Source organism: Patagioenas fasciata, chromosome Z, assembly GCF_037038585.1.
Source record: "Patagioenas fasciata isolate bPatFas1 chromosome Z, bPatFas1.hap1, whole genome shotgun sequence".
Lineage (NCBI taxonomy): Eukaryota > Metazoa > Chordata > Aves > Columbiformes > Columbidae > Patagioenas > Patagioenas fasciata.
In genome coordinates, this window is record NC_092560.1 from 27668377 (window position 1) to 27692673 (window position 24297).

The following is a 24297-nucleotide window of genomic DNA, read 5'->3' on the forward strand; positions in this document are numbered from 1 at the left end:
CTCCTAGTCATTCCCAAACAAAAGTAGTCTTCGACAAGACCAAAGCTAGGTATGGCTTTGCCCATTGCTACTGCATTGTGTGGCACATTTCAAGTTGTTTTGTCTGAAGTATTCTAATGGTAGCTTAGTTCACTTTGACAGTAGTAAAACATAAGGTAAATAATAGAGACTAGTTAAACTCACAAGGACTAAATGAGTGATGACAACAACGCACAAGAGAAAATGGCACACTACAATTATCATTTCTCAAGTGAAGAAGAAAATTGAGTAAATAAAGTGAAATTAACACTTTTTAACACTGAACTGATTCTTTACCAGCACAGAAACATACTTCTCACTGCATAATTAAATGCCAAGGGAGTAAGTTATAATTAAGAAAATGAATAAAAGCTTCTCTCACCGGGTCTCATCTCTGTGGAACTGGGGCTTAATACACCCTCAGAAAAGGGGATGTCCATTCCCACATCCTCTTCTACCAACCTGAGAGGTAAAATACAAAACAAAATCTTAAAGAGATGCATAGGTTGACCTTGCCATCAATGTTGATCATGTGATCTCATACAGAACTGAAATTTTCCTCAACATAGCCAGCTCAGAAGTCTGATGACAAATTGATGGAAGCAAGACATGAACACAACTGTTGTAATTCTATTGTGCAGTTCTTAGCACTTATTTACGCACGTGTCTGTAGAGCCTTTGGAGACTATACGTCACACATAGCTGCTTTTACTTGGATCAAGACAGAGCACTGAATAATAACAGGCTGGCAAACAGCAATCTTTCTAATTTTATACAAATGAAGTTGTTTGGGTTTTGTTGGTGTTTTTTTTATCATCTGGCAAACTAGACACACAGTTGCTGGGAGCTTCAGCTACTCTTTACAAACTGCATGGCACAGCTAAGAGTTCCATAACAGTCTTTTCATTGTTCTGTGTACAGTTACCACACAGTGAAAATGAGACCATGAGTGGGTTTCTCATTTTTTGATATAATTTGTACTTTAGAGCAATTCTGATCCAAATCAGTAATTTTCTGATACTGCAAGTTTGATGTCCTGCATTGGATGAGTACAGGAAGCACAAAAATGAGAACCAAAACTACACTGCAGATTTTTAAAGACTAAACTGTTGCAAAATATCCTACCTAGACTCCATTTCTAGGAAGATAATAAGAAATCACATTTAACATACCTACATGAGACAAATGAAAGGCATTAAGTGGCAAAAATAATAACAAAGGTGTTTGAATGCTTAAAGCAAGTTGATTTGAATTGTTTTCACGCCTATTTTCTACTCAAGTATTTTACAAAATGTTTTCTGGGAAGATGGTTCAATTACAGATAGGAAACAACATTTTACATTTTCAGGACAGTCTTGATGGATTCCAAACTATTTGCACTAAAATGTATAACTCAAAAAAAAGCTTAATTTATTTTGTCAGAATAATAACAGAATTTTTTAATTCCTGTTCCAAATACTTTATTTTTAAAAAATACATTTTTTCACAAAAGCTTAAGAACAGACAATTTTTAGACTTTGATTAATAGAGCTGTGATGAGAGCAAAGAAAGTTATTTTCCCTGCCACAGCATCAGCTTGCTCTGTTCTGAGTGACTCTGCTGAATGGATCTAACAGCCTTCGCTTGCCATTCCTGCAGTTTCTTCCTACTTTGCTTTCTCCATGAGGGCTACAGTCATTACTCTAATGTGTGCAGACATGACTCTTTTGGCCGTCACAGTATAATTTCTGTCATTTCTTGTTGATTTCATACAGATAATATTAAATGTGTCCATGTAGGCATGCCTACAAGTGAGCAAAAGTCTTCATTGTGCTTAAAGTTGTGAAAGATCTTCACCGCAAGCTCCATACCATCAAATTCCCAATACAGACACGCAATCTAGTGACTCCAACTTTTCCCATGAGGCCGCACAGAATACACACAATATAAAGCTAGGGTCACACATATTTGTGCTGCTCTACTCATGATCAGGTCTTAATCTTGCTGATTTTACTAGACCAATCCTCAAATACTGTAGAGTACGTCTTTCACAGATACAGAGATTAACTGCTTAATGATTTCTACAAAACAGGTCAATTCTGAGAAATGTTTATTATCAAATAACGCTTGAAATATGCTTTCTCTTTGCATGCATAATAGAACTGCAAAGAAATTACATCAAAGTATCCTGCTCATGAATGAAATGAATGGCACAAATGGTCTGTACTGTACCATTTCCTTTTTTTTTTTTCTGCAGCATAATCTGTGTTCAGAAGCTGTACAGAGAACTGATACACAGAATATCATCACAATTTACCTAGAAAATGTAAATAAGTCACTAGAGTATTTGGCTTTTTTTGGTGTCTCTTCAATTAATAGTAAATTATGTGTAATGAAGTCTAACTTACTCATCTGAAATTAGTAGAGACAAATCAGAATTCTAAGTAAATGCTGTAAGTAACAGCTAAATAAGGTAAGAAACCATCGTGGTGGAAACAGTGTGGAGAGAGGATGAATTCCTCTAAATTGATGAATTCCTCTATTACATTCTAAATTCACATTAAGATTTTATTTGGTGCTTATTAACCTTTCCAAATATAAAACTATGAAAAGTTATTGGATTAAATCAGCTCAGGACTACTCAGATGATGATTTATTGGTACTCAAGGGTGTACAGTCTGGCTGGACACAACAGTATTTTGACACTAACATATGAACCAGGGGTATCAAACTCACTTTCACCGGGGGGCCCCCTCAGCCTCATGGTTGCCTTCAAAGGGCCAAATGTAATTTTGGGACTGTATAAATGTAGCTACTCCTACAAATACAGCTGATGTGGCCCCTGGTGAAAAGGAGTTTGACAGCCCTGATAGAAACCATTAATTTATAAATTCTCTTACAGCCTTATCATACCAAATGATGATTCCTTATTGAAAAAGCTTCAGAGATCACTGCAGGAAATTATTTGAAAGGAAGTGCTCTTCTTTCCAGTTGTGTAAAGAGTAAGCTACAGGAACACAGTGAATTTTCAGTCTTTCTGTATCAAAAAGAGATAGTATTCTCTGTGGTAAGCCTATAAAAATGTTTGAGCAGAACGAAAATCTTCTCCTTTGTGTGATAAAACCATGACTGCGTTTTATGTACTCTATCCCTATAGAAACAATGACAATTATCATCTGAAAAAGTAATTTCCCACAAGTAATCTATTCAGAATTTTGAGAGTTGCCTACAATTTTTGCAATGCCTGGGACAGAATGATCCTAAGTCATGACATTTCAGAAATTGCCTCAAGACTGCTTTTCACCCTGTGGCACCTTCATTTTTTTTTTTTTTAATGCATATGTACTTGGAGCTGGCATTGCTGCTTTCTCTGGTATCTCTTACACTTCCATGACATAAATTTAAAATGTTTTTTTCTGCTTTAAGTGGGAGCACTACAGTTGAGTTAAATTTTATATTACAGTTGTGTTTACAAGAATGGTACATGTCCATGGAATTGAAAGATAAATGTGTTCCTATCCTTTTGTTTTAATTTCTACTGAAATACAGCTACTGCTACAGGCAATATGTTCAAAAAATACCCCTTGCTTAGGGATTACAAGTAAGCAGCATCAGAATTTGTCTGAGAATCTATAATTCTATTTCGATGACATACAGTTTTCAATGTTAAAAATCCATATAGTTCATATTGGGATATTTGATTTGGGAAGCAAGAGTCTGCGGTCTTGAAATACCTGGGACAAGGCAGGGCAGTTAAAAATCAGTTACCAAAAGCATTGATGACACAAGGTTATCCACTGCATTTTTAATTGCATAAAAGATGGTATAACCTTTCAGAATTTTTTAAGCTGGGATTAGATGTCTTCTTCTTTTTTTTTTTTTTAATTATGTTAGGTTCTAATTTACTGTCAAATAGATAGTCAAGCAGCTTTTTGCGGAAGAGAGACTTTGACTCTGGAGTTAGTAATATTTCTCAAGATCCTTTGTGTTTCATCCAAACTGATTAAAGATTACTTGCTAGACATACATATTCTATGCTCAGTGACAGTTCATGTCTTTTAAAAGCCATAGATAATATTTGTTCAGTCATGAAATAACAGGTAATACAAGTATTTTTCAAATCTGGTGTGTTTAGAAAGCCAGTCACAGAGCATGGCTTCTGTGACTTTGTAGCTCAACATATGGCTCCAGACTCCCCACTGGTGTGAGAATGAGCAAGACATGGACCAAGTTTGTTTTCTACAAACATAGCTCCCCTTTCTCTGATGGATTTTGAGGGCATGCTATGCTGGGCTGCTCAACACCTTGCAAAGTAATTTCTGGCTGTGCACAAGCTCTCATCAGATCTCAGCAGGAAACCTAGTAATGGAAGATGGACTCCAAAAACTTAAATTAAGCAACTACCTCCTTTTCCTTTCCCACAGACTACTTCACATACTTCCAAAATTGTGGTTTACCAAATTCCTTGCCTTCTATACAGGTGTAACTGATGCCATGGATGATGTGGCCAAAAGTATTAGAATAGGAAAACAGGTTTTTTTCCTTTTAATGAATGCTCCTTGTTGAAGAAGTAAAGTTACTTTAGAAAGCTCCATTCTAAGCAGGTATGATTTACTGGATTGATAAAAAAAGGGATCTTTCACTCAGAACAGAGGTCAAAGTCAAATAAGCTTTTTGTGTCATAAATGACTTCTTTTATGTGGTACACAGACCAGTTATTTGAGGATCAGCTGCACTGAGAGTCACATTACTGCATATTTGCTTTGACTATTCAGGTCTACATACTTGTTCAGAAGTAGCTGAAAACCCCGTTTCTCAAAGGTGGATGAGAAACAAATACCAAATTCTCAGGAAAAGAGGAGAGCAAAGCTGGAGGCTGAAATAATTTCCTTGTTCTTTCTTGGTTCAGACACTCTTACAGCTCAATACATTAATAATCTTTAAATAATTTTTAGTGTCCTCTCAAATCAGTATTCCTCACAATAAAAGTTACCCTTCCTGACTTTTCTAGGTACAGCAGCATTCTGCTGTTTTGGAAAGAGCAGCTCTAAATATTCGCAGCAATATATCATAATCCCTATGGGCTGTGCTGCCTCACCCTTGTGTCATATGTGATATATCATCAGTTTTCCAAGCTGCTCTACAGCTATTACATATCAAAAAGTTGATTCATTTGGTCTAAAACAAATAATCTCTCCAGTGGGCTGCTCTGAATGTACCCGTGATGATCACCTTTCCAAAGTTAATCCCTACACTCCAACCCACAGCTTGCTCACCAGCCAGGCTTTAAATTATATACATTTTCCAGGCTTCTGTACTTAACAACGCAGAAGTTTAATCTTAAGTGGAGCTCACCACTGCCAAACACTTTTCCTAGGTAAGTAAATCATGTTTCTTCCATGCTGCTCCTTCTATACACAGAAATACTTCTATACTTAAATTTTCACCAGATATTGAAAGTTTGTATCAACTTTCAAAGCATGATTAGCAAAAGGAATGACATGAATGGAATCACCTCAGCTTATGTTAATACACACTTATTTTGGAAACTAAATGGGAGGAGGGGAAAAGTAGTATAACGAAAAGGTTATTCAGAGACCAGACTTCTGGTTTTTACATTTTCTCAAATTGCACACATTATGCCCTGGTCTCAGCTGAAATATAAGTCCTGCTTATAGCCAACTGTCTCACTGGTTTGCAGGGAAAAATTGAGCTGTTTTGAGGAAGAAGGTGCAAACTGTGAAATTTTAGGTACAAAAACAAGGTAAAGGAACTTAGGTTCCTCCTTGGATCACTCCTGCAGAACACAGCTCAGCACAAAGTACTTTGCCTTTGAACCTCACCTGTCCCCACCCTGTAACACCACCCTTGTGCAAGCACAGAGACCAGGAAAGGAGAAACAAGAACTTGAGGGACATGACAGTGCAGTATTTTCTATGGAAGGTATGAAGAAGCCTTGGTGTTTATCCAGTAACACCTCTCTACTCACACTCAGCACAGCTCCATCTGCCCTTACAATGAAGCAGGTTCAGTGTTTTGCCACACCAAGGCCAGAGTACACAGCACCTCTGTAAGCCCATCTCTGGCCTTTCCACTGCCACAGGCAACCTACTGATGGCTCTAACAGCATTTTGATTGCTCCACCCAGACAATGTCTAACATCTTTTGGACAAAATCCAAATGCTGTTTTTCCATAGTCAGAAGCAATAAAAAGCCTCTGAAGCAGAGTATAGGGCAAATCTTTTAGCACTTCACAAATCAGAATTTACATAAAGGAAGAGTTGTCAGAAAGCGTTTTCTTAATCACTATGTTCCTCTTCAGTTTACAATCCTTTGCTACATAAATTTATATAAATTTAAAGCCAAAGTATCTCACCAGATAGCTCACTTACAAGGGGTGACTTGCTTTCATCCATCTCTGTAGCTACTCCAAAATTCATCTCACCTCATATAAAAGAAGAGCAAAACCCACTCTGTTATCACAAACACTTGACACATTATTGAATATTTAGAAAAGAAACTGGTTTGATGTTTTGCATATTATCCAAATAAAACATCTTCCCCTTTCTTTCATATGTGATATATGTGTGCTTCAAGATTGTGGCTTGTAATTGCTGTTTGATTTCTATTCAGAAACAGAAATCACAAGTTTGCAGACCCTTGCTAATATAGTATGTTTTAAAATAACAGCAATTATCTACTTTCTGAAATCATCACTCTTTCTTGGAAAGATCAGAAGAGACAGAACATATTCTGTCTTTTGTTTTAAGTAGAGCGTGGTTCTTCTGGCTATAGATGCAACTCCATAAACTATGTCATAACTGAGATGTGTTATTTCAGAGACCTTTAATGCTAATGGACTAGTAACAAATCCTAATTTTAAAGTGCAAGTGTTTGCATTTTGACACTTATCACCCATGTAAGGTGGGTAGAAATGTTCTACACACAAAGTCAGAGAACTGTTGAATGTACCTCAATATGATCTGTTTCTATAGCCAAAAGAAGATGCTATAGGAAATAAAGCATTAGTATAAAATGTTGAAAAATACAACCTGACAAAATACGGGCTTTAGTCTGAAGAAACTTTGATGAAAATATGCAGTAAGAAACAGAGAAAGAAGACAGGAACATTGGTCCCAAATATCCCAAGTGGATTCTACACTAAGAGAAGAAACCCTCTAGCAAATGCACCCACTAAAAACAACACCCGAAGTTACTTCCTAAAACTAGTGCTTTGCTACAAAACTCCCAGACAATAAACCAAAATTCCTACAGTTGCCTCTCCAGAGATAAAGGAGACTGCTGTGTGAATTTTTTTGGTGCAGCAGAATTAATGATCCTTAAATTGTAGCAGAGTATGCAAGAAATCAAAGTGGCATTCACTGTGCAGGTTTCAGTCAATATCAGTCTGAAAATGAGCATATTAGAAGGAATCAACTCCAGGACATCTGAGACTAGAAAAAAGTCATTACTTCTACTCACAGCTGTGTAAAATAATCATACTGTATAGAGGTAGCTTGTAAAAATTGATTAATTTTATAACCTCCCAAGAGCTGCATTTAGCAACCATATGTTAGTATACTAAATTAATTGTGTTTCTATTGCTATTTATTTGGTAGCTCTTAATCACAAATTAGTTCAAGAAAAATGTATAGTTTAAACACTGGAATTTATGCATAGCATGAGACTTTTATTCCCATCTCTGGATGCAAACAAAACAAAAGCCCTAAAAATTGTCTGTGGTGTTTTGTTTGACTCAAATATTTTATCAATCAGACACCTGTGCAAATATTAACTAATAATTGTCATACTGCTGCACAGTACATAAACACCTGCTGATAGTGCCATTTTACAAAAAAAAAAAGTCACATTCTCAACAGTGACAGAATAAACCACCGCTAAAAAACAGTAAAAGTCATAACCTCCTATTTTTCCATGCTTTACTCTTCAGATTTAAAGTTTCTTTTACTGATCATACTATTACTTGATGTTTTCATGTGATTTTTTTACTCCATTTTCACCATCAAAGTTGTATGAAAAAGTGAGGCACGTCTGTGAGAAGTAATATTGTACCTGGAGGAAAATCCTGTATTCTAGCCAGAAGATTTAAAACGTTTGCATTTCAGTGTGATAGTTGAAAACATTTTAAAATTCTTGCTTTGAGCCACTGAACAGATTTTTTAACCATTCTTTATTAAAAATGTTTCCTAGTTTCCAATCAACTTCAGTGTTAGTATCTGTTTCTCTGTTTCTCATCTTTCTCCTTGTTCCTCTTCTTAAATCTATACTGTAAGCCTCCATTTTTTCCAGGTAGCCACTCATAATGGTAGGCTCTCCTGTCTGTTCTTATCCGTTCAAGACTTGAAATATACAAGCTGCTATTCTTGAGCACACACTGCTGCTTTCACTGCTGCTAGGCAGCCACTGGCTGTCTGTCCTGACACCTTGCCAGCTCCCTCCCTGTGTCACAGAGCAAGAGAAGCAGGAAAAGACGGGGAGGGATGCAGGGAGACAGAAAGACGCATATCTAAGTAAACAGATGAGTGATAATGGGATTCACTAGGCTATTTCAGCAACCTTATGTATATGACTATGGATGAGGAAAGCTGATGGAAGGAACTCAGGGCTCCAGGCTTCTTCAGTCATCTGTAACTTCCAATTGCATGAAATAAAAGGGCATCTCAACACAGAATGAGGGAAATGGGATTTGAGTCCCAAACCTAGATGCCTTGTTGACATGGGGTCTTAGGAATGCAAGCCAGGTTGATGCTGCCTGCAGCAGATGCCAGAGCTTGCAAAAGTCTCTTCCTAGAGATCTGTCACCAGCAGGTCATAGGATGCTAGAGAAAAAACAGTGCAAACAGATGAGCAACTAGTTATTACTTTTTCTTGTCATGTCTGCATCCCCAACCATTATTAACCATGCACCATTCAAACACTGCTTTAGACACAGGACAATCAGTCCTTTCTGGGACTTTTCAGAGCTGCTAGTCACCTGAGCACTGGGCATTTCCAAACATTATTTCGTACACCTTGGAAAACAGCTTTATGAGTTAAAGAGATGGAATTATTCACTGTAACAGAAGAGAAACAGAGCAGCTAACTTTGAGAGTGTCTATTAATTGTGAGTTCCTGATATGTGTTGCCTAATAACCTTTGGCTTTTTTTCTAAATATGTAGTGTTTCATAAAATCTTCTATAAACCACTACTGATGCTCACGACTAGCAGTCACTGAAAAAGATGGGTATAGTCAAACCCCAATGACTTCACTTTGGCATCCAGAAAAAGAACAAATTAGTGAGGAGTCAGAGGAGAAAGACATGTAATCAAGCAGCGGCTGACTTCTCATGACCTGCCTCGCACCACATAACAACTCCATGGCATGTACACAGACAGGAGACAATTCTTTAGGGCAGCGTCATCCAGTTGTACCCACAAAACAGCACTGCCTCCAAATATGCCTCTTACAGTGAGGTTCAGAGCCTGTCAGGCATTTCCTAGTATTGCCATTTTAATATTGTTCTCTTAAGTCAATATTTTGTGTGCAAAAGTAGGTAGAGAGTAACAAATTCTGATGTAGAAATGACATGCCACTTAACATCTATTGCTCTGATTTGGCATTGCATTCGCATACCACCATATGGTCTTGCCCTCAGAGAAGGGGCTCTCTGTTACGTGTCTAGCTCAACACTGCTTAATCTTTGCTGAGCTAGTGGAAAATTACTGGAATTAACAACACAAAGATGGGGAGCCTGTGTGATGGGTGCTCCTCCATCAGCACTGGAAGATCACAAGGTCTGGACATGAGCTATGTAAGTTCAGAGCAGTATTAGCATTTAGAAGGCTTATTTAAACTTATCTGATCTGTGCCCTTCATAAATGTTAATATTCTACAAATAACATCTAAATGATCTATTAATCACCAACCACTGTTGAACAAACACTACAAATGCAGTGTAGCAAGGCAATGTCAGCAGAGAAAGTAGGAGCTAAATCAATCTGACATAAAAGGTCCTAAAGTGTAACCTGAAAAAACATTTTGTTTGAAAACTGTATTTCTAAAAATTTATTATAATGCCAGGCTCTCCTAGTCTTGTTAAAAACAAGAACAGTTTCTCTTTTAGTGAATTTTCCTCTCAGCTAAGTGCCTTCTAAGTGCCTGCATTTTTTTCTCAGACACTGTACTTGGTGCTGATAAGAGGACCAACAGAATGCTGAAGAAGCTCATGATTTGATTTATTACTATGGTAACCAATGTTAACTGATAATCGGACATATTTGGAAGGAGGGGCGGACGGAACAGGTGACACATAACTGACCAATGGAGTATTCCATCCCATAATTGTCATACACTATATATAACATGGGACCACGAGGGTCTCATCCCTCTTCGATCATGGCTGGCATCTAAAGAGGACCCTCTCTGTGTGCCTGTGATCTATAGGTCTTAGGCCCTGCATCCCTGATATCCAGTTTCTGGTTTGCTGTGGAGTCCCACCCATGACTTCTGGGTACCAGCCCTGCAGCTGTTGGAGCCACGCCAGCTCCCAGCTCCACCACCGCTGGAGTGACACCAACTCCATATCGGGCATTCAAGATTGGTTTTGTATATTTTGTATATATTCTCTATTTATTAGTAGCATTAGTAAAACCTTTAAAACCCTTCCAACTTGAAGTCTAAGTCTCCCTTCCTCCTAATCTTCCTTATCACCTTTCCAATCTAAGGAAAGGATGCGGGTAGGGTAAAGGGGTAACATGGAGCATCTGTCACAGTTTATTGTCACCTTGCTTTAAATCTTGACACAGGCCTAATCACAGATCTGGGACCCAATTCCCAGATTCCCCATCCGATTCCCACCTTCCCCTCTCACTGAACAATTAATTATTCCTTGAGAAAATGTCAGGTTTAGATTTTCTCACTTTAAAACCAGTTTTCCTTCCAGCATGTGTGGTTCACAGTGACCATTTTGCTGCCATACTGTGCTGTCAAGACGATTCATCAGAATACCTGCAGCTCTAAATGAGGCAATTGGCACATGAACAGTACTTGAAAAAGCAGTGTGTACCTTATACCCAGTGCAGCCATCTGCACTTTCAGGAAGTATGCTAATGCTTTCAGAGTAGTTAACAGGGTACAGGTTGCAGGATAGAATGAGAAAATCATCAGGAGGTTTTACATTTTACACGCCACCAAGATTCTTTAGTGGAGTTGTGAGAACTCCCCTTCAGCTATTACTACAATCTAAACCTTATCAAACACATTTTCTTCCAATATACATGCTAAAATGCCTCAGACTGGTCTTACCCATTAGTAATAACCACTAGTTCTGCAACTGAGCTAATGTCTCAAGTAGCTATTTCCTGTTTTCTACTTGGCTTTTCTGTAATACTGTTGACTTTTTGCATTGTTTATTGGATTTGTTTCTCTGCATGTATGAATGCTGACCTGTGCAATCATGATAATACCTATTACCATACTACAGTAGCTGCAATAAAATGTTTTAACAAACCATCTTAAAACAGGTGAAGTCTGTCTTGGTCACGTAATACAATGTGTTTGGGGGTGATTTTCAGAGCTGCTAATCATAACAACTACTTAACATCAATATCTACAGATTTGTAGCACTTTTATTGATCTGTTTATTAAAGCATTAGGATTTTTCTAGCACTCCTTCGATTCCAAATTCAGGCTTTGCACAATTCATAACATGCTGATAGACAGAAAAAGACACATGGCAACATTTTTAATACTGTATAACGTCTATTTTTTTCTTCCCTCCTAATGCTTTTTCTATGGTCCTCTTTATGACTTCATTCCTTACCCTCTTCAAACAACTGTTGTTCCTTCAACACCTTAAATATTGTGAATTCATTCATTTTCTTTTCTTCTCACTTCCTTGCCACCATGATGTCAAAGTGCCATCTTTCCATCTTTTCCATGTTAATAATTTCACAACTTATGATGTAAAATGTTATTATAATTTAGGTTCATACCTTGCCTGTTGCAGCAAAACTAAAAATAACTAACAGTTACCTTTTACCTATCATGGTTATGACTGAGTTAAAGAAGAGAACTAGTTAGAAATATCTGAACGAGTTAATTCATACAATCTCATTATAGCTAAGCCATGTTCAAAGAAATAACTAGGTAAACTAAGAAGTATGTCAAGCAACTGGACTGTCGTTCCCATCCTCCCCTCTGCCTCAATCTCATTTGTTGTTGCAGTAGCACCATATTTTTCTGGATATTTGCACAGGGTCTGATAAGAAATGCCTCCAGCCCTGAGAACACTACAGTGACAAAAATTTCAGCTTTATCAGCTTTATCAATATTCACAGGTGCTGACAAAATTGTATTCTTACCAATACTCTGTTTCTTGATAACTTTGAGAACTGTACCTTTTGCCTAAACAAAAAGACTGTGGCTTAAAGATAGATTTTTTTTTCCCCTGCCCTTTTCTACAGATATAAGCTGTTTAATAACATTACTGCTACTGCTGAATACTACAAAGATGCCAGAAAACCACAGTAGACTGTTTGTAGCAGGATCTAAGGTTTTTAAGTAGTGAATTTACTGAAAGCTAGACTTTAACTACTCAGATCTTCTATAATATTGTCCAGTTTTATGCAGGGCCAAATAACAGCAAAACTCACCCAAGACAGGAATGTAAAGGCTATTTCAGACCTTAGTACTCCCCTGCCCCACAAGAGATAGATAGGAATGGAGAGTATGGGTGAAAGGGAGGAACACAGCAGCCCTCTGTTTTGGCAGGGTAAGGACTGGTGCATGTCATTGCTGGCCCCTAGCCCCTTGGTTGCCTTACTGCCTCCTGCCCATGTTTCAGGAGCTGTGTGCATCCTCCCTTTCCCTGCACAGCTCTGCTTCCCAAGAGTATTAATAAAGATAAGTTCAGGAATTACTTCTCTGCTCACCCCCCACTTACTTCGAATGATTCTGGCTAAATACATCTATGAAGTCTGCATGCATTTCCTTTCAGTGTTGCTCTAAGTAGCTACTCTAGACACTCTATATATTTTCAATGCCTCCTGCACATAACTATCATTTGCGTACCACATTTAAAACTGAAAAATATTTCCATTCCTTCATCACAGACAGAAAAGCTTAATGGAGTTGAATCAAGCTTCTATAATTAAATTTAAACAAAAATACTGCCTGTACAAACCAACTTTTGCAGTAATTTTTTCAGTCCTCTTACCCCTGAGATTAGATTATTGCTGCATCCTTGATCAGTTAACCTTCAAAGATTACATATTCTATTCACTGCAACATACTAAGAGGACATTGCAAAAAATTAAAAAATCATATGCTTCAGTTGATAGCAAAAAAACCTGAAAACAATACCATTGTCAAGTATTCTACAATGAAAGCTACCACAAACAATCACTATGCCAGTAATTAAGCTGTCTTAAAAGCATGTTATCTACTGACAATGCCCAACATATTTTCCTTTTTTCCCCACTGTATCCTCAGAGCTAGGCAAACAAGCTGAAAATAATCTACTGTGCTAGGTGACTGCCGTGAAGTTTTGTTTCCTAACTACAAATACCGTGGCTGCACTCAGACAAAAGAAATCCCCTTGAATTGATGTAAGCTTCCCTCATAAAGAGCTGCAGTAGAATTAAAATACAGCTGGCCGTTTTTCAGTAATGAGGTCCTGGGTGCTTTGCATCCTGCTGACAAACATTTTGCCTTTTTCTGTCTGAGGTAACTGCAACAAAAGAGCCATTAATCAGAAAACCTTCTGCGTATCAGCCTCTGAGAGTAAAGAGACACTTACCTTCTAAAGACTCAAAGAGGCCTTGCTACTGCGAAATAATAAAGATGCTTTACCGCTGCACTTCAGCATCCCTCTTTCTGTAGCAGTTTACTAGGAATACAGATCCTCCACCATTTTCTTGTCACGTGGCAAGTGGTACTGCTAAATCAGGGTGATCACCTGCCTTCAGATAGCTGGCTCTGTGAACCAGCAGCTACCGGGCTTTGATTAAAGCAGCACTTAAATGAATGAAGAGCTGTGCTCCAGCCGTGAAATTATTATTTTTTTCACATTCCCTGTGGAGCTTTGTCAGAGCATCACCAAACTCTGATACAGCAAGTCAGCTGGCAGTAGGGAAAAGCTCCCTGCTGTTTGATTTCAGAGCCCGGGGAACGCTTGTGATGAGAGATTGCATGACAGAAGTTCTTACGGATTCAACCCGTTTCAGCCCTCATTACTGTTTGCATCGATGGTTATAGAGCACAGGCATATTCAAACATGTTTTACATAATCTGTTTGGTTTGCAACACGGCTATGGGAACACATATGCAAATGAAAAAAAAAAAACCAAACAAAAAACAACAACAACACAATAAAACCCACACACACAAAAAAACCCAAACACAAAACCCCCATCAACCAAAACCAGAAAACCAAAACAAAACCAGCCAACCAACCAAACAAAAAAACAACCCAAATCCCCTCAAACCAACAAAAGAAACATCAATTCAGAAAACAGGGTGAATTCTTGGAACACAAGCTGTGCAGGCTCATGGCCTGTGCACTTGACTGTGTTTCTTCAGGGTGTGCTTGAAGGAAGTCCCACAGTTTCCTTTTATAAAAGTCTGTTGGGGGTAGGGTCACTAGCAAATCCAGGTTTCTTTCCAAATGCAAAAAGGCTTTCAACCCCACTCCCTTGCAATCCTGTGGGGATAAAACAGCAAGACAACAGGCCCCAGGACATCCTAACATTCAGCTAGTTTCTCCCTTCACACTGCCAGCTCTTCCTTTGTAGATGACTTACAGAAGAGTTAGAGATGTCTTCATGTCAGATTACTAGGCCATAAGCAGACAAAAGCCTAACTCCATTTTCATCTGTCAGTACAGCTTCACACACATCTACAGCGCAGTGTAAACCAAAATTCAGTGGCTGCGACCTTTTTCTCCATGGTATTAGTAATCCTACAGAGAAAGTTCTCATCATCTGCTACAGATCTCCTGAGAAATCAGACCCCACCTGGTACTTTGAAGAACTGCAGACCAACACCATCCATTTAAAAAAAATTAAGAATCATCACCAGTATGAAAATACATTTCTGAAGAGGACACTGCTGCAGCCATGTGATCTTTGATGCCACTGTCAGTTAGCTCTACATAAAATTTCCAAAAACGGGGGTATTTTTTGGCAACTTTTCAACTGGGCAATCTTAAATTCATTTGAAATTAAAGTCCAGACATCAGCAGCTGTATCCAGGAAAGAGAGCTTTAAACTATTGACGTACAATAGAAGTCATTAGTAGCATGATTATGATGAAGCTAGGAAACTAGGAATGTGGCAGAAGCTATGGCCTTGGCCTTGATCCTCCATCCTTAGAATTACACAGAAAATCTTTGAGATTTTAGGACACTCTTCTGGGACCCTCTAAACTCACTGGGACTTACTGTCAAAATCAGGATCTGCATTAACAGGGCTAAGTTTCAAAGCTTGTTAATGCTTCAGGCTGAAATCTCATGTCATTGATCACATTGACTGGAATAAAATACATTGCAAATGAGCTCAGAAAAACACTGAATTCTGAATAGCACAGGAGTTTTTCATGTAACCACTGAAACACACTAACATAGTTCAACTCTTCTTGCTTTAAGTGACTCTATCAGCCCAGTCTCACAATTTAAGTGAGGTTTCAGGACCACAGGTGAATAATAGTGGGCTTTTTACTTTTAACATTGTTTTTCAGTCACTGAAGTGTTGTCCTGTTCTTGTTAAAAGGTTTTATAAAGTACTTTGTATTTGGCATGTAAATATTTATGCTGATTCTACAAAAATGGGATCATCACCATATTGGCTGCTGCTATTTTTTAACAGCTGGTTCTGCAATGGAAAACTGGGTTTTTAGTTTTAATTAAATTTCAACCTCCAGATGGTGATGGAAAATACTGTATCACCCCAAAACTGATAACAAAAAAAATGGTTGCATGGTTGCCATGACTGGCCAAATTGAGAAGAGAGAAAGAAACAACGTTACTACTGGCAATGCATGAACAGTATATGCTGTTACTTCCATCAATAAAAAAGTTTAGCAGTGAGATAAACTGACATTAAAATAGATTATTATATATTTTTTTTTTAAATAAAGAGTTTCAAAGAATTTACAGCTATGTTGCTGGAATGTTCCTGCTCTGAATCTGTTCCAGGGATTATTCTATTTTCACAGGAGCAACATATTTGCAAAGGCTAATATATAACACAGAGCTTCTAATACATAATGTATATTACTATAACAATTATAATGGCAGGATGTATAATAACATAAAATACATTAATTATATTGTTTCCCATCCTAAACTCAAAACAACAGTGAAATCTTAAGTACTGAGCCAGCAATCTTAAAGAGTTCTTGCTCATGCCAAACTAAACATTTTGTGGAGTTTCAATTAGCTTTTTTACTTTCATTACAATGCATTAACTTTCATTTATGTGGACTTCCCTACAAGAAACCTTTCTCAGTTGTTGCTTGCCTCCCTACACGTTTGTTTTTAACTTTTAAAGCATGCTTCTTGTGTTTAGTCAATTGGCACACTTTGTGCTGCCAGGTGGGAGACCTGAGTTCAATTCCTGTTTCAAGTCCATAATCTTGCAGTTCAGCAGGAGCTGGAAGCACCACTGAAGCTGCACGCCTGGTCCCCAGAGTGCCTGGAATTGCCTTCTATCAAATCTGGTCAATTAATAAACAATATTGACAGAAGTGAAAGATTACATCCCCACAGGTATGCAAGGAAAAAATGAAATGGGGGCATCCAAAGGCAAGTAATTGCTACTTTGCAGAATGTGGCCTCTTAAACTTACAATAGCTTTTCAATCCTTTAGGCTTCCCATATATAGCAGCAGGCTTTGTCCATTCAAGCAAGATGCCAACCTGATCTCCCTGATTCATTGCCTTGTCTGGCTTTGGGGTGATGGGACAGACATTTTGAGAAAACACTGGGTGAAACCCTTGGTTCACTAAAGTCAATAAGAAATTTTTCCCTCGTTCCATTCTGTCAGTATTTCAGTGCAGTAGTGGACATGGATATTTGACTTGAATCATTAATGGCTTTGAGATAAAGGATGTGCATCTGGCTAAAACACAGAGATAGCAGAGTAGCCTCAGAACTCTTCTTAATCTTGAAATAGTCACAGATGTTTCTTTTATTATATTTAATTATCTTGATTCACTATCAATCATAGCAACGTGATGAAAACAGACTTCTCTATTAAAAAATTACTGGATTGTTTACAGTACTGAGCAATTTTAATAGCCAGCAGTATAGCAGTGGTCCCGGAGAGATATTTTGGACAGAGACAGTGGAAGATCTTTTCCAAAAAGTCACTGCACACATGAGCAGGAAAGACTGATTCCTCCTTCTTTGACAACAAGCTATCAGAAAGATAAATGAAGCTTTCTTTTGTGGAAGCCTTATTCTAATGAGTTAAGTAAGTCCTGGCAGTTGTTCAAATGAAATTGTCTTCCACACAGTTTTGCCACCAGTTTTTCCAAGCTCTCCTCCAAACTTTCCAAACATCAGTGTTCTTTTCTCTACTGCTCTCACTACTTATTCTTCAACTCAATACATCATTTCACACAATTGTCAGGACTTATTTTAACTCCCTCTTCTACGAAACAGGCGTTTTTCCTAGACAAAGTGACAGACGCTTTCTAGACGAGAGCAAAAAACAATGCAAACTGCACCCTTTACTGACCCTTATTCTACCTACCTCAGCACAAAATGAATTTCCTTTTTTTCCTATTAGGGACATGTGAATAAATTGTAGATGCAGAAAAGGGATTAGAAAGCAGTTGCTGAGCAACTCCATAAACTTTAGACTAAGAATTCAATTGTCCATTGGTTTGGATGTACCCATCATCTGAGTAGAAATTATGAGCTTCATTAATCTTCACAGATACTGCATTTGTATTACACACAAATATATGAAGGTGAAGTACATACTTAAAAAATAATGAACCTAATTTCTATATCTTGCCAAGGGGTATATAAACCAACAACCTTCCTTGTGAGAAGCAAAGTTTGCACCAGAGGAAGTCCTGTGTTTAGGAGCCACTTCTAAAAGTATCATCACAGTTATAAGTTCAGAATGCAAACTTAATTGCATAAAGCAAAAGTACTCAACGTAACAAAAAAAATGAGCAGAGAATGTAATCCATGCTCAGAGCACAGTTATCCAGTCAGACCTTCAGATTAAGGGTGTTTAATATTCTGATAACAAGTAGACTTAATTAAGCATAGGATAGGAAATAGACTATTCAGTCAAGGTAAGAGTCACATTTAGTGAAGAATCCAAGAAACTTCCCTGAGCCAAAATTATGGCCTTCCAGAAGTAGAAGAATTCAGGCAGAAGGACACCTCTGAGAACTGGGTATGTTACTTAGGCTTTGGTTCTGTTCTACCAAAGCCTGCTTCAAAGATGTAAATCTTTGGTGGACTCACACCCTGATGTCTCACACAACCAGGCCATCCAGAAACTCTACTGCAATAAGAACAAGAGAAAAGCCTTACATTTTTTTCTTCTTTGTGATGACACCAGTGTTTCTGTGCTAACTTCCCAGAGGCTGGCTGTGTCACATTGATTTAAAATTTGTCAGCCAAGAAGGGCAGTTAACTTCAGACTTAGAAACAGCACACTGAGGTGTGTTTTAAGAAGGAACTTGTGTTTTTAAAACTGTCAACAAAATGCATTAGCTAGCATTTCTAATTATATATGCTTACCCTATCAGTTCCTGTTTCTTCAGATGTTTATGCTTTTTTTTAAGAGGTTTAATGAAATTGACATATAATCTATAAATAATTATTCCTGTATGTGTTTTATTCTTTCTACCATAATATTTTTGTGTGTGTTGATTTTGTTTCCAGGAAATCAAGGCCCCTGTGATCATGCTGTAGGCATACATAGCAATATCTGCATATGTCTCCGCTATTGCTTGTACAGTCTGAAGTCATTATCTAACTGACCAAAGACAGAAGCTTACTACAAGTTTACTGAACATCAGCTACCAAACACAGAGGAAACTAAGGGGAAAACAACGCCATAAAAACAATATCTGTTAGACATGAAATCCTCATACAAGAGTAGTATTTTTAATAACATTAATGGTGGAAAAAAACTTCCATTCGATTTCACACCTTATCATCAAATAACAACAAAACATAAACCCAAAGGAACGTAGCTTTTACTGGCTCCACACTTTCATAATCATTAATGTGGATGCTGAATAATTTTCTTGCTTCTCTTGTCTAGGCTTCTGCATCACTCCTGTTAAGTACAAAAATAACCACAGCTATGCACTGAAAAAGCATTTGGTATTAAACAACTTCTGAGTCAGATAAGAAAAAAGCCTATAATGGAAGCTATTAGTGACCACATGTCTATTCTCTACCAAGGATTACTGTATCTTTTCCTTGGAGGATGCACCGTATTCCATCATGCATTTAAGTTTTCACTGAAAACACTCTTACATTAACATGGTCCAGTTTTGGACTTTAATGTAGGAATCAGTCTAAAAGAATATACTAAGCTCTAAGAATAACGAGTGTACTATATCTGAAACATCAGTGCAAGTACTTTCTGTACAAGACTCAAGTTTTTACTTTGGAGACTTACAGAAATTTCTAAAGAACAGCGGAGTTCTTCTCAAAGTTGATCTAACAATTCATAGCAATAAGATATTAAAACCCCTTATAAATCCATGGCCATAGGGATGATTTTTCTAGTGCCAGTGTAAGTTCAAAAATCAGATTATTTTATTGAGGTATCTAACAAAGAGTCTTACTGCTTCAAAGTTTTCTCAACTCTATTGTGCTGATTTATGAAAATCATTTAAAATCAGATATCTAGACCAGTTTTCTGTTCCTAAGAACACCATGGACACATGTCATAGTTCAACGCCAACTTCCAATCAAAACCATGACAGCTGCTCGCTCACTCCACCCCCCATCTTCAAGTTGGGGAGAGAATTGAAAGGGAAGGAAGACACTTGTGGGTTGAGAAAACAACCATTTAATAAAATAACAAAATAATACCAATATACCACTACTATATAATAAGTGATATTCAATGCAATTCATCATGAACTCCATCCGCACTGAGCAGCCAGTCCTGGGAAGAGAGCACCCTGGTCCCAAACAGCCGATCCCAAGGAGAGAGGAAAAAAGGCAGAAAGGCCCAGAGGCCACTGCAAAATGGCAGAATGACAAAAAGCCAAACTAAGGGAACTCCTGAACAGAACTGAACTGAAATGGAGCTCAACAAGAATGGGTCTCCCTGGACGGAAAACTCAACTCCCACTAAATATGAAGCATGATGCTAATGGCATGAAACATTCTCATTGATCAGTCTAAGTGTCAGTCAAGGTCTGTCCCATCCATGCCCCCTTCTGAGCTGCCTCGCACCCCCACACAGCCCTCGGCCTCCCAGACAACAAATAAGATATCAGTAAGTTCTTACATTCTCTCCATTCCAACACAAAACCACTGGAAAGTTACTTGAAGAAAAACATTAATTCTGTCCTGGGTTGTTATCTTCTTGTTCTCAAGCTAAATCCAAACAATGACCGTGCTAGCTGAGAAAAATAAGAGTTTGTAACTGTATGAAGAAAATTAACTTGATTTCAGTCAAACCAGCATAGCACATAAGACTGGCAAGTCAAACTCTGGGATGCCGCCAGCACATAATTAATCAGTGTGACTTAAGCAGGGTCAACATTTGGCTGCTTTTAACATTAAATGCTTTGTGGGAGACAGAGGAGTTGACAGCTGATTTGTTCATATCAGATTTGCAAGCCTGCAACCAACTAGCACCTCTTAACAATGCCATTTTTCCCATGCCATTCCCCATTTATTGTGAGCAGAGGTGGTAAGCATTTTTCTTTTAAATACGTTCACTAGAAATCACTGTTTTTTCAAAAAAAAAGCTTTATTAATTGAAATTAGCTGGCTTTGATGAACTGCCAGTGAAATCCTGGAGAGATAATGAAGGCAGATGACTTCTGGGTGTGGACTAGTCCTAACAAGCAAACCACCTCAGAGTCAGAGGATGCCTAGTTTTCCTAGATCCACAAATGTGACCTTCCACACACTAATGTGGATTCAAAACAATTGCCTGGGGATTTTGCTTCTTTTGCTTCTTCCAGATTTCTCATTTGTGAAAATTTCTACTTTTCCTTCTGGAATGGAAATTAGAAGCTTGGAAGATTGGATGCAGTAGAAATGTTGTGCCATCTGGCCCTACATTTGAGAGTTTCAAGGTCAAGCACACAGCATTTGTTTTACTTCAGACCACATAGAACTGGGGAGTGCTCAACTTCCGCTAACCCTTCTGAATATTTGTCTTTTTCTTGATGACAGTAAATGCTAACCTGCATCAATAAAACCTGTCACTGCCCTACAGAAACAAAGCCCTTCTCATCTCATGTTCTTCTCAGTGCTGTGTGTCTAGTAAGACTGAAGTGGTTTCAGCCAGGGGCAGTGTGTGAGGGCAAAGTATACTCTGTATACAACTGAAAATCTTGTCTGTCAAGAAAATCCGAACTCCAACACAGGTGCTTAAGTTTAAGCCTGAAAGTAACATCATTATATTTCAGAGTTTCTCTGACTGGAGTTTCTGTTTAGGATGATATTTATCATATATTAAAAATAGCTCAGCTACAACAGTGTCTGATCTTGTGGTAGCGATACACACTTTGAAAAATGTGTGAAAATGTTTTGAGCAGAGGTATTTTAACAAGTCTTGGTGAAGATAATTCACTGCTATCGAACTATTCATTCCTGAAATCTTAATAAATTTTGAACTGATTGAGGTGGGGAGGGGAGTAGCAAAAAGCTGTGCTTTTCTTTCACAGTTTATTTATATATGTGGTTATCAGGGTTATATTGTCATGCACAGGCATGTCACCCTTAAGGCCTATTGCAATGATGGCAAAATTGCTTGTGAAAATTAAAAAAACAAAGCCTAAAATAAATTGCAAGCCAATTAAAACCCGATAAGAGAAGTTGTGAATGTGATGTGCGTGCTACACTGAACTGACAAGTGCTTGGGAGAAACTTGAAAAAATAAAGTAAAAAATCAGTCTTGCATTTCACACAAACAATATGTTTCCACATGTTTCATTCCACGTATATTCTTTGAGTAAGTGCAGTTTGAAAGGAGTACAAAGGAGTACAAAGCAGTTACATGCCCTAGTTTTTTGTGCACTGGGAAGTTTCTTTTACTGTTCACAAGAATTTCACTGTATAAACACAATGACAGGCTCCTCTTTGTAAAACTGCAGCATGTCAGTTGCAGGTGGTCAGAAGAAATTAGGTCAGACTTCCACACTTGCATCTATGGGGCTATCCTAGAAGTGCACTGTAGCTGTTACAGCCTCCTAGATGTGAAAGTTGAGGAGTCAACAACAGAAGCACCCTCTCCAAAACACTACAGTGAATGGAGTCAAGCGGGTCATGCCTCTCCCCATCTGGTGACACAGCAGGCAGACAGCAGGCAGTACTAACGCTGTTAGCACAGAGGTTGAGATTACACCAGCTGACAGGTGCAAAAGCACTCAAACTGCCTCAACTGCCAGTCCAGTCTAAATAGACGGAAACGCTGGTCTGAGATGACTACAGCTTGGAAATAACCGCAAAGACCATAATCTTCCATTGTCCTTTTCTTTCCTCTATAAGCAGAACCTTTTTCCGACCCTAAGCATCGACTTCCTCCTCTCTTCCCAGCAGCTCCGCGCTACAGCAGAGACAACACTTCAGTCCCTCCATAATCTCATCACTGGCATTACATCTGGATTGGCAATACCACCAGTACCTGGCTTTGGCCTGCGTTCCCTGGCCACATCAGTTTCAGATTTAAAGGTAGGTTATGAAGTCTATGGGATTTCACAGAAGGAAGACAGATTTATTTCTGCAAGGAAGTGGCCTTAAGGGCTTCCTGCATTGTAATATAATGCTAATTTGACACATATCAAGAAACCAAGAACTCACACTCTCTTTTTACACAGAGAGGAATATAGTGATACTTAAATATGTAAATATAATTAGTACTTCAGACTTGAAAGTCCTGCCATCTATCCATAACATCATACGCTTCAATAATATTGATAACAAGTGAACAGAACACTCTTGAAAGGAAATGGGTTGGTCTTTCCTTACCCTGATTTTTGACTCAGGTCTCTTTCATTATTGAGAAGCACTGTTTCCTCCTTCATTTCTTGTTCTGTTGCTATGTTGTCTCCAAGTCTCTGTTGAGAACTCACTTCCCATGCACCATCACCACCAGTCACCTCCAACACATGTGTTCCTGCAATGCCTGAACTCTCATCCTCGGTAGTCAGGCTGCCTGAAGGAGAACAGCCCTCATGTTCAAAAGATTTCTGAAGGTGAGTTTCTACTTGAAATCCTGCGTGAGTGTCAAGAATCAATTCCTGTGCTGCAGTGGTGGTCGGTTCTTCACCAGAATGTCCAGACCCCAATTTTGGCATTTCTGATTCAGAAGAAATTTCTTCAGGTGATATGTCACTGATTTCATTTTGGCCCAATATAATCCAGCCCTCATCTTGCCCATAGCCTTCCTCCAATCTTCCTTCATCATCCAGCTTTTGAGGCACAACAGAAGAACTTTTCTCCTCTAACTGAACAGGGTTCCATTCAGTCCCACAAACAGAGTGATTTTCCATTTCATTTGTAATGGAGATTGGCTGAAAGGTATCCAAGGAGCCCAGTGAAAAGCCTTCATGAGACTCTGTTTGTTCAGCCACCTTGGCTTCTTGAAATGCAAAATCACTTTCATTTCTTTCAAGGGTATCCTTTGCTGTAGGTGTTTTTTCTTCCTCAGTAACAAGGATGTAATCCATCTCCAGTGATGTTGGATCTCGGTGCACCTGCATTCTCACATCTTCCTTACCCTCTGCACTTTTCAGTTCAGGGCTCTCAGAGGAATTTCTCAGCTTATTCTCCCTAGGATGCAGGGAGTCACTGACAGCTTCTAAAAAAACAGGTAAACAGAAACTCCTTTTAGTTTTTGAGCTACCATTTCAGTCCCCATTATTTCTTTAAGTCAGTACAGTGAGATAAAGTTCTTCTCAGTTTGCTTTTCCCTGTTAATGTATACCTGAATTTTATAACATCATCATCATTATTGTTAAAGATTACACATTAACACTGTAATCATTCCTAAAGGGGAAATGATTCAGTGTCCCATATGCCAGGCCCTGTATCAATGACAGAAATAATGTTCCTACTTCAATGTTTAAAAGC

The 24297-nt window shown here is 38.3% G+C and overlaps 1 protein-coding gene across 8 annotated transcripts in view; it reads right to left on the minus strand.

Annotated features, from left to right (window-relative positions):
• PRUNE2 (prune homolog 2 with BCH domain) overlaps window positions 1-24297 on the minus strand; it is a 139157-nt gene that overhangs the window by 27502 nt on the left and 87358 nt on the right. For 7 of the 8 annotated variants that reach the window (XM_071801712.1, XM_065860575.2, XM_071801711.1 and 4 more), the window contains 2 exons: window positions 23194-24025; window positions 401-480 (listed from right to left, as the gene is read on the minus strand). In XM_071801712.1, coding sequence (XP_071657813.1) covers window positions 401-480; window positions 23194-24025 — 912 coding nt within the window. Of the gene's footprint in view, window positions 1-400; window positions 481-13797; window positions 14099-23193; window positions 24026-24297 lie in introns of those variants that run through there. The other variant, XM_065860576.2, reaches the window with a different exon arrangement.